Source organism: Myxine glutinosa, chromosome 4 (assembly GCF_964187855.1).
Source record: "Myxine glutinosa chromosome 4, kmMyxGlut1.1, whole genome shotgun sequence".
Classification (NCBI taxonomy): domain Eukaryota; kingdom Metazoa; phylum Chordata; class Myxini; order Myxiniformes; family Myxinidae; genus Myxine; species Myxine glutinosa.
Genome location: NC_136264.1, coordinates 194,842,812 through 194,855,948, shown reverse-complemented (window position 1 = coordinate 194,855,948; position 13,137 = coordinate 194,842,812). Strand labels below are relative to the sequence as shown.

General features: G+C 43.2%; 1 protein-coding gene across 1 annotated transcript in view; it reads left to right on the top strand.

Moving 5' to 3' along the window:
* The window catches only part of BSN (bassoon presynaptic cytomatrix protein), a 166,040-nt gene that overhangs the window by 92,923 nt on the left and 59,980 nt on the right, over positions 1 to 13,137 (top strand). The window contains exons 6-7 of the mRNA XM_078775345.1: positions 2,914 to 7,962; positions 8,011 to 9,432. Coding sequence (XP_078631471.1) covers positions 2,914 to 7,962; positions 8,011 to 9,432 — 6,471 coding nt within the window. The remainder of the gene's footprint in view (positions 1 to 2,913; positions 7,963 to 8,010; positions 9,433 to 13,137) is intronic.

Genomic DNA, 13,137 nt, shown 5'->3' with positions numbered 1-13,137 from the left:
GAGCAGGATTTGAAAACAAACTAGAACGGGCACTCGGTAGAGCGCATACCTTCGCCGCAGCTACTGTTCTGTACTTGGCATGGGAGTGTAGGGAACAGAACAGTGAACAGTTTGGTGCTGATTTCATGCAAATCGGATAAGAATTGACCGAGTTATGACAAACAAGATCGGGCATTGAATTCTGAACATTTTGGCATTAGTTGCATGCCAATTGGATAAAAATTGACCGCGCTATGGTAAAAATACGATTTTGACCTTTTCGTGACCTTGACCTTGACCTTTGACCCGATTGCTCCCAAAATCTAATCAAATGTGTCCCGTATAATAACCAATCATCCCACCAAATTTCATGCAATTCGGTTGAATACTTTTTGAGTTATGCGAATAACATACACACACACACACACACAGACATACAAATAAATACACAGCGATCAAAACATAACCTTCCGCTTTTGCGAAGGTAATAAACGGATTCCATCCAGGCCAGTAGCCAAGTTCAGCTAGTATCATCTCAGGTGGAAAACCTGTATTTTACAATTGGGAAGGGATGGGAGGTAGGGACATGGAGGGATTGGTTGTCACAAAGCCCTTACGGACTTTATTCAATCAATATTGAAACCGGCAGGCAGATTAACTCCAAACTTTTTTTAAATTTCAGGTTTAAGCAAGATCAATAAACCCAACACTCCAACGCAGCACGATACATAACTTTCTCCTTGCACTCTACTTCCCCATTTATTAATTCTCAAAGAGATCATTGAGAAAATCCCTCCTACAATGTGCTCTAATTGCTCGACGATTCTATGTCCGGAAGTATCTAAAAACCCTCCCTGTGCTGAGGTTGTGAAGATGGGTGGGATATCTTCAGGTCAAAATGGATGAAACTGTACCGAATGGATAGCAGGCCTTTGTGAAAATATTCCCAGCAAGTACAGAATGTGGCAAAAAGATGGTACAGATTTCTGGGTGGAATAATTCTATGATAATGGAAGGTAATTGTTGTTTTTTTTCTTCTATCAGACTTGGTTAATTTTTTTTTTTATTACTCCACCGGCATGGCAAATTTGACAGGTGAACGAATGGCATTTATCGTTGAGCAGTATTTCTGCCATAGATAGTCTATGATTTTGGCACGAAGATAATTCAGACATTACCAAGTTTGTCATGAACCATCAAGAAAGGTAAAAAACAGATGTGTTGGAAACTTCTGTGAAACAACAAGACGTGCTCCATGCCACTCCATGAGGAAATGCATGGAACTCTTGCGAGAGCATTTTCCTGGCAAGATGATCTGCAGATTTGGAGATGTGAATTGGCCTCCCAGATCTCCTGATCTCAGCCGTCTTGATTAATAAGTGGTGAGTGAAACTCCAATAACTGAAGGAAGTTTTGTGAAATCCGTTTTCTGAATATAATTATACATATAAACAGTGCCTATAGAAAGTCTATACCCCGTTTCAAAATTTTCACCTTTTGTTGCCTTTTAGCCTGGAATTAAATTGCATGAAATCAGACTTTTTCCACCTTTATTTACACATCGTAACCCACAACTTCCAAGCGAAAAACAAATTCTACAAATTTCAGAAAATTAATTTAAAAATACAAAACGAGAATATATCGGTTGGATAAGTGTCCACCCCTTCCCCCCCCCCCCCCCCCCCCCTCCCCCCTCATAATAGCAATTGTACTCATAAATTAGCTCAGGTGTAACCAATCACCTTCAAAATCACACACCAAGTTAATTGGCCTCGACCTGTGTTAAATTTTAGTGATTTTGATTATTTCAGAATAAAATCAGCTGTTCCTGTAGGTTTCCTCTGCTGGGTAGTGCATTTCACAGCAAAGACTCAACCATGAGCACCAAGGAACTTTCAAAAGACCTCCAGGATAAAGTCCTGGTCCTCCAGGAAAGGCACAGATCAGGGGATGGTTATAAAAATATTTCAAAGGCTTTGAATATCCCTTGTAGCACAGTCAAAACAATCATTAAGTGGAAGGCGTATGGTACAACCAAGACCCTGCCAAGATCAGGCTGTCCCTCCAAACTGGATGACCAAGCAAGGAGACTGATCAGAGAGGCCACCAAGAGGCCAGTGACAACTTTGAAAGCACTACAGGCCTTTATGGAAAAGACTGGTCACTGTGTGCATGTGACAACAATATCCCAAGCAATCCACAAGTCTGACCTGTACGGTAGGGTGGCAAGAAGGAAGCTATTACTCCGGAGGTATGCAAAAAACCACTCCGGAGATTCTGAAGCCAAGTGGCAAAAAAGTTTTGTCGTCTGATGAAACAAAGTGGCTGCAACATAACAAAATGTGAAAAAAGTGAAGGGGTCTGAATACTTTCTGAATGCACGGTATATATATATATATATATATATATATATATATATATATATATATATATATATATATATATATATATATATATATATATATATATATATATATATATATATATATATATATATATATATATATTGTAAATGATTCATTTAGATATGAGATGAGGCACTAAGTAATGTATATGCATGGTGAGTTATATGTTCAGATGAGGTGCTGTGGTGTAAAGTAATTGATAAAGCTATATGATGTGCTTGCTGTCCTGTAAGTTGGTTCATGAAGATGACATTTTGTACATGCCTGAATGAACTTGTACTTGAGTTTTACTTATTGTTTTGATTTTGAGTTTAAGATCTTTCAGTGATATGAATTGTGGTTTCATCTTTCCCTTCATTTCTACACAGTGAAGCATGTAAAGGCCTTGTAAGCTATGTAAAGGCCCTACGACGACGATTAAAGGGAATTTAAGAACAAATATGATCTTAATTGCGGCTTTGTGTTCAGATCTAGTTGTTTTTATATCCAAGAACGATTTTCATCAAACGGTTTGTTTGTATGTTCACAGGAAACTGAAAAGCGTGAAAGTCAGAAGAAGAAGATCACTGAAAGTTCTGATGAAGTTCTACAACCTTTGGCAGAAGATGCCAAACCAGCTGAGAATGATGTGCTTTTCAACCTTAAGAATGTAACCCACTCAAAGAAATCCTCCAGGAAACAGGAGGCATCTAGGATTGAGGAAGAATTAACAAATAAAGTGGAGAGCTTTGGTGTGTTAAGTACCGATGTCCAGGCTTTCCATGCAGTGAAAGACAGAGGCAGGTCAAGCAGCCAAATTGACTCCAGCCAGACACGAGGGAAACAAGAGCGACCCAAGTCTTTAACTGTCACTTTTGATTCCAATGAAGCTGTGAATCAGGAAAGCAAAGAATGGAAAGAGGAGGGCAGATCGAGGAGGCTTTCAAAAGAAAGGCAAAGCCTCAACTTCATTAATAAGGATCTTTCTCAGACGCTGCAGTATGATGCAATGGAAGACAGCAGTGAGGGTACACCTTCTCCATTGCTTATTTCTCAGGGCTTACAGGATCGGACATCTGAGAGTTTAGGATTCATTAGCAATGATGAGGATGCTATTCGTAAGCAGATCATGCAGATGAGTGCAGATGAAGGTGGTTCAGCTTCAGAAGATGAAGGGTATGCACCGGATGATTTCAGTTCTTCTCAACAGCTTGCATACTCTGGTAGGACTAGCCAGGGTAGTGGAAGAAATGATAGTTTTGGGTCTCAGGACATGGAGGTCGATAAGTCGATTGGCTTTCTGTCAAAAGACGTTAATAGTCTTTCATCTATAAGTAGCCCATGCGAGGACTCTTTTTATGACAAAGAGCCTGAACTAGAGATGGAGAGTCTAACAGACACAGCTGAGGATCGATCTCAAGGTGATGGTTCATCAAGTTACCCTCCAGGCTCCAGCATAACTCCAGGGAGTGCGACCTCGCCCTCGGTTTCATCATTGGAGGAGGACAGTGATGGCAGTCCAAGCCGCCGCAGACGTCCGGAGGATGTGAAAAAGCAGCGAAAGCCAAAACATCATGCGCATGGACCTCAGCTTCCGACCATAGAGGACTCTTCTGAAGAAGATGAACTTCGTGAGGAAGAAGAGCAATTAAAAGAGCAGGAAAAACAGCGTGAGCAAGACCAGCAGCGTCGAAACGCTGGACGGAAATCAAAGCGGGATAAAGAGGAGCTTCGTGCACAGAGGAGGCGTCAGCGATCTCGGGCATCACCTAGCAATCTTTCCCCCATTGAGGATGCATCACCCACAGAAGAACTCCGGCAAGCTGCAGAAATGGAGGAGTTGCACCGATCTTCTTGCTCGGAATATTCACCAAGTCTTGAGTCAGAGCCTGAGGCATTTGAATCGTATACTGAAAAGATATACAAGCTACAGGAAGAGTTTAACATCCTTTCTTCACAAGCTTTAAACAAGGTTTCCACAAATGAAGCTTCTGTAGGTAAGACATTGAAGAGTGCTGAAGAGGTATATGAGGAAATTATGAGAAAAGCACAAATGTTGAAAGGACAATCATTTGCTCATGATCCTCGTGCGAGGCAGACCTCTGAGCATGTTGAGCTTGAGAAGCTGCTCAACATTGATTCTCCATCGTTTGATAATGCTCTTGAGGGAACATTGAATGATTCTTGGTCAGTGAATGACATAGAAGCAGATGCAACTACTAGGTGGGAAAACGTTGCACAATCTAGCCAGCACATGCAAGGAAGTGATCAGCCACGTCTGTGCAGAACTGCTCAAGGGATTGAACCACAAGGTCGACCACCGGAGATGTTAGTGTGTACAGAAACACAAACTAACAACATAGTGTTGGAGCAGGACAAGAGCCTTTTGGATGCAGAAGCTGCCTATGAAGAATTGATGAGACGGCACCAGGAGCAAATGACTCCAGAAACAAGCCCCACTCAAGAACATCACCTTGCCTCGCACGCACCATCCTCGCAGACAATTTGTAAGGACATCGGCATTCAGGAATCAAAGACTTCCTTCCAAAGCAATAAGCCATCAGGTATAGTGCCATCAGTACACATCACCCAGCATTTTGAATCGGAAGATGATAATACAAAGCAGGAAGACGTTTTTTTACGAACCAAGGACAAAGTTTCAGTTCCTCAAAATGAGGAAGAAAGTATGGGTTTTTCCGATTTGCCACCATCATTGTTGGATTCTGTATCAACGTTTTCAGTTTCTAAACAATTTGTAGTTTCTCCTGTAGTACTAAGTAAAGCTAATAAAAAAAGTGCAACTTCCTTGTCCAAACAACTTCCTCATAGTCATGACCCTCCTTCATCAGGTACTACTCGGATGATGACCGATGCCAGCACAAGTCCCCCGGATATAATGTCCCCTGTGTTTTCCCAGGTGTGTCCAAACTTGGATAATTTCTCAGCTGCACCAGTCACTGTTGCCAGCAGCAAGGAAAGTTATACATCGAGGATGATGAAGCAACATAGTTTGCAGGAGCACTTGGGTCTTTGGACTCTTTCCACTGATGAGGTTCAATCCAGATCCTCTGTTGGCATTATTTCACCTGCTTCAATTTCTCCCTATGTTAGTAAAACAGGACTGAGGTCATATGGTCCTCCCCATGTTTGTAATAATGAGCAAGAATCTACTTTAGTTCCAACCACCAGGATGAATTCAACAATTGCTTCCAGAGAACATGCCAAAACATTGAAGGAAAACACATCCACGTGTAGTAAAGCAGTACAGATTGATCCACCTCACATGAACTCCGCTATCGTTGACCTTCGTGCTACAGGAAGAGTGATACCACTTGTTATGACTGATCTCGGAATGGATCTTACGGCTTTTTCATCTGAGAGCAGCAACCTTTCTTTGGGAGGAGACTACAGCAGAAAACCCACCGGACCTTTACAAGCTGGCATAATAAATCTGAGTGTTGGAGAACAAGAGGAATGGCGATTGGCTAGTGTATTGAATCACGCATATGGAGGACCAGGAATGTTGGCCAGCCATGTGCAGCCTCCTCTGTTCTTCGCAAATGGTACAGCCCGAAGACCTTTAGACCTCACCCCTAGCACGCCTTCCCTGCAGAATCAAATGGCTCACATGCTTTATGAGGTACAAGCAGAACCAAGGCTACCCTCTTCATCACGACAACCTCCATTAAGAAGCAGGACCGTGTCATTGAATAGTTTACCGCAACAAGTGTTTGTGGCCGAGAAGCACATTATAAAAGAAACTCCACAGCTTGTTCAAGTACAACCAATAAGCAATCAGAGAAAGAGTCAAAATGTGATGGTGTCCCTCGATAATACATCGCTGAAGACCGTGAGTTCTTTGGTAGCTGACAAATCGACTGACTCGATGGATCTTATCGGAGGCAGAGAGGAGAAACGAGCAGTTTGCTGTGATGTTGTTTACAAGTTCCCATTCATGCGATCTTCATCATTGTCTGAAGAGTCTTCCCCTATTATTCCTGTCGGAGTGCCAGCACAAGGGAGCAAAGACCACCGCTATTCACATGAGGTCCAAACACACAGCTACCCACTTAGCCCTTTGCGATCATCTTTTTCAGAGACAAACCTTGCAGATGTCGGTCTGTTTCCATACAGGAATGTAAATAATATGGCATTAGATATGAATCAGCCTAATATTGGAGTAGATATGGGTGGAAGTAGGTGTTTAATGAGGCAGCAGGGTGCTGAGTTAGGGTTTGGAAGTAGATATAACTCTGTTTCTGACCTGAGCTGTCATCAGGAATACAGTATTCCAAGACCTATTCGAAGATACAATTCTGATCTAGTTATTTCTAAACCAGAGTACGAACTAAGCTATTCACATCAGCAACCTCTGCCTTTGAGTCAGGGTGACCATACTTCCTGGCGATCAACTGCTGAAACAATCCGTGAGATTAACCAGCTGTGTTCAGAACTTAATGCTTTGCAGCGAGAATGGACAGCATACAGTGACCAGAGGGAAATGGTCCATTTTAGCACTTCCAAGCCAGGCAGGATACCCGCATCATGCATCCACCAGTCTCATTTCACTAAACCTGTGATGATTCGAGACAATCCATCTTTTGGTCTATCCCAGGTGAGTCAACGAGCATTTCAACCTCTTCAAACACAGCAATCGCAAGGAACAGCATATAGCCCCAATGTCTGCTTGCAAAATAAGCCCTATCAGCCTGGTGGAATTTTGCACACTCCGAGTGGTTCATTGCATACTCCTTGCGGTTTAGTTTACTCCACAATCACAACACCAATTTTATCTACTGTTCCTATTACCACTCAACCAATACCTACTCTGAAGACATCGTATCAAGAACAGCTTGCCGGTCGACAAATAAATTACCATCTTGTACGAATGCCATTGCCTCCCAGGCCTCTCATGCAACGCATGCCAATGACCCAGTTTACAAACCAAAGAGCAGTTACCCCAACAACAATGAATCTAGCAATCCATCCGCTGACAGCTGCTGGGACTATTGGTAGTGTACATTCCAACTCAGCTGGTTCGATGGTCCTTGCTACAGGTCTGGGTCCTCTCCAACAGCCTCCTGTTCTGCCTTCCATCATGCAATACCAAATGAGACCAACACAATTTGCAATTCCTACAACATGTGCAACTCCATCAGTTAATGCTTATCAAACAAATGTTTCACAAGCTGTGATCTACAATCAACCTGTTCAAATGGTTCCTTTCAATAGATCGCCATCTCCTCAGCCAAGTTTCCAGCATGTGACTCCTTCCAACATCCAATCTCACGTGCCTGCTTCATGCCTTGACCTCTCACAACATCATACCAATAAAAACAACTTGAATGCAGTTGATTTCTCGAAGCAGATAAAACCTGAAGACTATGGGCCAATGATGAGAGAGAGTGAGGCACGATTGTTGCAGGGCCAAGAAGAGTTTTGGAAAAAATGTGACACGGGACTTATACCAAAAGAGGAAAAGAAAAAGCAGGAAGAGCTGTTGCAACGTGAAGGACATATGAAACAAGAAATGAGAATGAAAAGAGAAGTTGAAGAGGCCAAGGAAAAGGAAGATAAGAAAATGCGCTTGATGGAAGAGGCACATAAGAAGCAAGAAGCAGATGCACTACATAAGAAACAGTTCGAGCAGCAGCTTCTTTTGGAGCATGAGCTCTTGGAGTTGGAGAAATTTAGGCAAAAACGTTTACAGGAAGAGCTGGAGAGTGAACGGCGTGAGCTACAGCAGCGTCGGGAGCATGAACAGCAACTCATTGAGCGGGAATTGCAAGAACTACAGAATATGAAGCAACAAATGCTGGACCAACAACACAATGAACGGCAGGCTCAAATTGCTATGCACCAGGAGCAGATGGCTCAGCAGCGGTTGCATGTGGAAAAGATCCAACAGCTCCAGCAGCAACTGCAGCAACAACTTGAGCAGCAGAAACTGCGCCAACTTGCTGCCATCTCTCATGATTCAAGTGCACGCTGGACTCCAAGATCGGTGAGAGATATTGACACACATGTCTGTGGACAATTCTGGAACTCTGGAATGCACACTTGCCTGGAGAGGCCTCACAGTGAACCCGGGCGGGGCCGCCCACTTGCAAGTTCTGCCTCGGAGATGTCGCTGAAGGATGCTTGTTTCCGAAGGCGTGTGTGTCGTCGGCGTGGCTCACTGTCTGGGTTCCGTATACCGTATGATGAAGAAGAGGATGACAATGAGGAAGATGATGACCCGCGTGTTTCTGTTCCTAGAATGGGCCGCTTGAAAATGGACAGTGGTGTACAGACTGATGATGAGGATGGTGGTGGGGTGTTTGAAGGTCGCCGTCACCGCTTTCGTAGGAGTGTTGATTGTGGAGTGCAAACTGATGATGAGGACAATGAGGATGATTCGGGACTCTTGTTGCGGCGGCGAAGAAGGTCCACACGTGGGGCTGAACAGATCTCAAAATCGGAGTGCTTTAGACCTCTGACGAGGTCATCATCCAGTGTTGCTGTGCAGACCAGTGCAGACTGTTCAGTGCAGACAGACCCTGACCAGAATTTTGTCTGGCCTTCTGTGAGAGGGACAATGCACACTGAAATTGTACATTACATATCGGCTTCTGAACGCACTTTTCGAGGAGAAAGCATTGCTTGCCAGACTGACCATGACTTCAGCCTGGTCATTGGCCCACAAATGTTTGCTAATCGGTCATCTGGGCAAGTTGGTATGGCCTTGCAAGGTACTGCATTTGTTAGCAAGCGGCGACCAGGTCCACTTGAGATGGGATATGCAGCCCAGCAAGTATCGGAGCAGCAAACCTCACCAAAGTCTCCCAAGATCCTTTATTCTCCTGTATCTCCAATTGTGCCGAACAAGTCCTCTGAGTCTTCACTCACAACTTTAGAAAAGATAAACAAAGCACACGTCCCACCCCAAAAACACCTCTCTCCACAAATATTCCAGCCCCTCGGATCATCTCGACTAGTTGTCCAACGTTGTGCATCCGATCCAAAATTCCTGAGCTCTGCAGTGGAGACATGTGCACCATCACGATGTTCTTCTTCACTGGTGACTACTGTGAGTAATGTTTACTTTTGCTATTGGTTTAGATTTGTGGTACACATCTAGTGATGTACTTGTAAGTTAAAAAGCAGCACAGCATTTTCTCTGAAAATGTGCTGTCACTCTTTGCCTGATTTGATAGACGAGTACACCCACTCCCATCATGTTATTATCCTCTCTGGGTGTACGTATAGTATAGTTTGCAGTAAATCTAGGCTCGGGTCCGTTAGTCTGTGGAAGACACGATACGCATATAATAACTTAAGAACATCGGGTTTCCTTTCAGTTTAGTGTTGAACAGCAGTAGTGACTGTTTAAAAAGGTAATCATACATGCTTGTGGTTTATGGTATCTTCTATTTCTGGTAGGGATGCCCACACGAAGCACCACAAATAAGCTATATATTCACGTTAACACAGCGCTTGTCCAAGGAGGAAAAACCCAAGGATATTGTTATCCAAGGGAAGGAGGATATTGTTATTAATATTGTTTTGTAGTAACATTAATATTATGCTATATAATATTATAATCATTTGTGTTGTTATTACTGTTGTTATGAGAAGCAGCCTTGGAAAAATTCCACGATAAGCTATCAAAACACCTTAACACAGATTTCGCCCAAAGTGGAAAGCCCCTTGGAGATGGGGGGCAAATTAAGTCGCTACAACTTCCATCATGTGACCCTTAATCCTCCTGTCGAGTTTGGTTGAGATTGGATAAGTAACGACCAAATGTATCACGGTCAGACAGAGACACCAAATTGCAAACAGTGCATTCAGAAAGTATTCAGACCCCTTCACTTTTTTTTTACATTTTGTTATGTTGCAGCCTTATGCTGAAATCGTTTAAATTCATTTTTTCCCTCATCAATATACACTCAATACCCCATAATGACGAAGAGAAAACAGGATTTTAGAAAGTTTTGCAAATTTATTAAAAAGAAAAAACTGAAATATCACATTGACATAAGTATTCAGACCCTTAACTCAGTACTTAGTTGAAGCACCTTTGGTAGCGATTACAGCCTCGAGTCTTCTTGGGTATGACGCAACAAGCTTTGCACACCTGGATTTGGGGATTTTCTGCCATTCTTCTCTGCAGATCCTCTCAAGGTCTGTCAGGTTGGATGGGGATCGTTGGTGGACAGCCATTTTCAGGTCTCTCCAGAGATGTTTGATTGGGTTCAAGTCAGGGCTCTGGCTGGGCCACTCAAGGACCTTCACAGAGTTGTCCCGAAGCCACTCCTGCGTTGTCTTGGCTGTGTGCTTCGCATCATTGTCCTGTTGGAAGATGAACCTTCGGCCCAGTCTGAGGTCCTGAGCGCTCTGTTTCAGGTTTTCATTAAGGATATCTCTGTACTTTTCTCCATTCATTGTTCCCTCAACCCTGACCAGTCTCCCAGTCCCTGCTGCTGAAAAACACCCCCACAGTATGATGCTGCCACCACCATGCTTCACCGTTGGGATGGTATTGGGCAGGTGATGAGCGGTGCCTGGTTTCCTCCAGACATGACACTTAGAATTGAGGCCAAAGAGTTCAATCTTGGTTTCATCAGACCACAGAATCCTGTTTCTCACAGTCTGAGAGACCTTTAGGTGCTTTTTTGCAAACTCCAAGCGGGCTTTCACGTGTCTTTCACTGAGGAGAGGCTTCCGTCTGGCCACTCTGCCATAAAGCCCAGATCGGTGGAGTGTTGCAGTGATGGTTGTCCTTCTGGAAGTTTCTCCCATCTCCACACAGGATCTCTGGAGCTCAGTCAGAGTGACCATCGGGTTCTTGGTCACCTCTCTTACCAAGGCCCTTCTCCCTCTATTGCTCAGTTTGGCCGGGCGGCCAGCTCTAGGAAGAGTCCTGGTTGTTCCAAACTTCTTCCATTTAAGGATTATGGAGGCCATTGTGCTCTTGGGAACCTTCAATGCAGCAGAGATTTTTTTTGTAGGCTTCCCCAGATCTGTGCCTCGACACAATCCTGTCTCTGAACTCTGCAGGCAGTTCCTTCGACCTCATGGCTTGGTTTTTGCTCTGATATGCATTGTCAGCTGTGAGACCTTATATAGACAGGTGTGTGCCTTTCCAAATCATGTCCAATCAATTAAATTTACCGCAGGTGGACTCCAATTAAGGTGTAGAAACATCTCAAAGATGATCAAGAGAAATGGGAGGCACCTGAGCTAAATTTCAAGTGTCATAGCAAAGGGTCTGAATACTTATGTAAATGTGATATTTCAGTTTTTTCTTTTTAATAAATCTGCAAAACTTTCTAAAATTCCTGTTTTCTCTTTGTCATTATGGGGTATTGGGTGTAGATTGATGAGGGAAAAAATGAATTTAAACGATTTCAGCATAAGGCTGCCACATAACGAAATGTGAAAAAAGTGAAGGGGTCTGAATACTTTCTGAATGCACTGTATTTTAGTATGATTCCTGATGATTATCTAAGAAAGGTGCAGTGGGTATTACATGGTACTTGCACCTTCAGGTTATGCGGTGCAGTTGGTGTGGAAACGCTTTAAAATCACAGCTTTTCACCAATACACAGTATTTTGCTTGTGTAAATGGGCTTACATCTGCTATTTGACAGTTAGTGTTTACTTTGGAAAATATCTTTGAGACTTGACAGTATTGAAATGCAATAGAATATAACAAAACTTTGGCGACTTTCATAAACAAGGCATCATTTCATTAATTCATTCATTCATTCATCCATTCATCCATTTGGCATAAATATTTAAAAGATATTGCTACCTTGGTTGTTTCTCTTCTCAGTTTGTACTTTGTTAACAAGTATCCTGCTTTGCTTGCCAAGCTCGCTGCCTGTGTCATACAAGACCACCTTCATACGTACCTGGATATCTGATTTCCTCCACTCGCACAGTGAACGAGTTGCTATGAATGGAAGCAACCCTCTACTCTCCTTGTGGATGCTGGAGCACACCAAGACGGTCTTTAACTAAGTGTTGTTCCGCATCTACAGAAAAAAAACCTCTCCGATGTTCTCGTCAAAAGGCCCTCTCTTCCTTTTGGGAGACGACTCCACATTGTGGTTCCCATTGATAAATTGATGGCAGCTGCGTCACTCTCTGTTGATGCGGAAATTATGACAGGTTGGTCTGACAAATGGAACAAGTTTTTCATTCCTGGCAAATATCAGTGTCATGCTGTTGTTCGAAAGATTGTCAAACCAACCCACATATAATTTCCCTGGACAGAAACTAGAAGAGTTTAGGTCTCTTGAACTTCTGGGCCTTACTAACAGCCATGACTTTTCTGCACCGACCATATATGCAAAGCTGACCTCCAAAGTCAGTCACAGACTCAGCATCCTCCATCATTCCAAGTAATTTCTGGAAAACTCAGAACTACTCTCAGCCGAGCAGGCCTTTGTCTGTATCTCAATTGGTATTGCCCTCTATAGACTTGTGCCCCAGCATCACATATGCTCCTGGAATTTGTGGAATATAAAGCTCTCAACTTTATTGTAATATCCGACAATATGGTCAAAGCACAAGACCTGTTGGTTCGTTTATCACAGACAGTTTGGTGGCCTCTCTGTTTTTTTAAATTGCTTCTCCTTAGTTATAGCTCCCTCGGCCCTCTCAGCCCTCTGCACTAGCTGCCCCATATCCCTCAGCAGGATGCCTGTGTTCCCTCATTATCCCTCGCCCTGCCGAAGTTAACTTCCCAATACCCAGGCAAACCTCTCACCTCCACACTTTAATT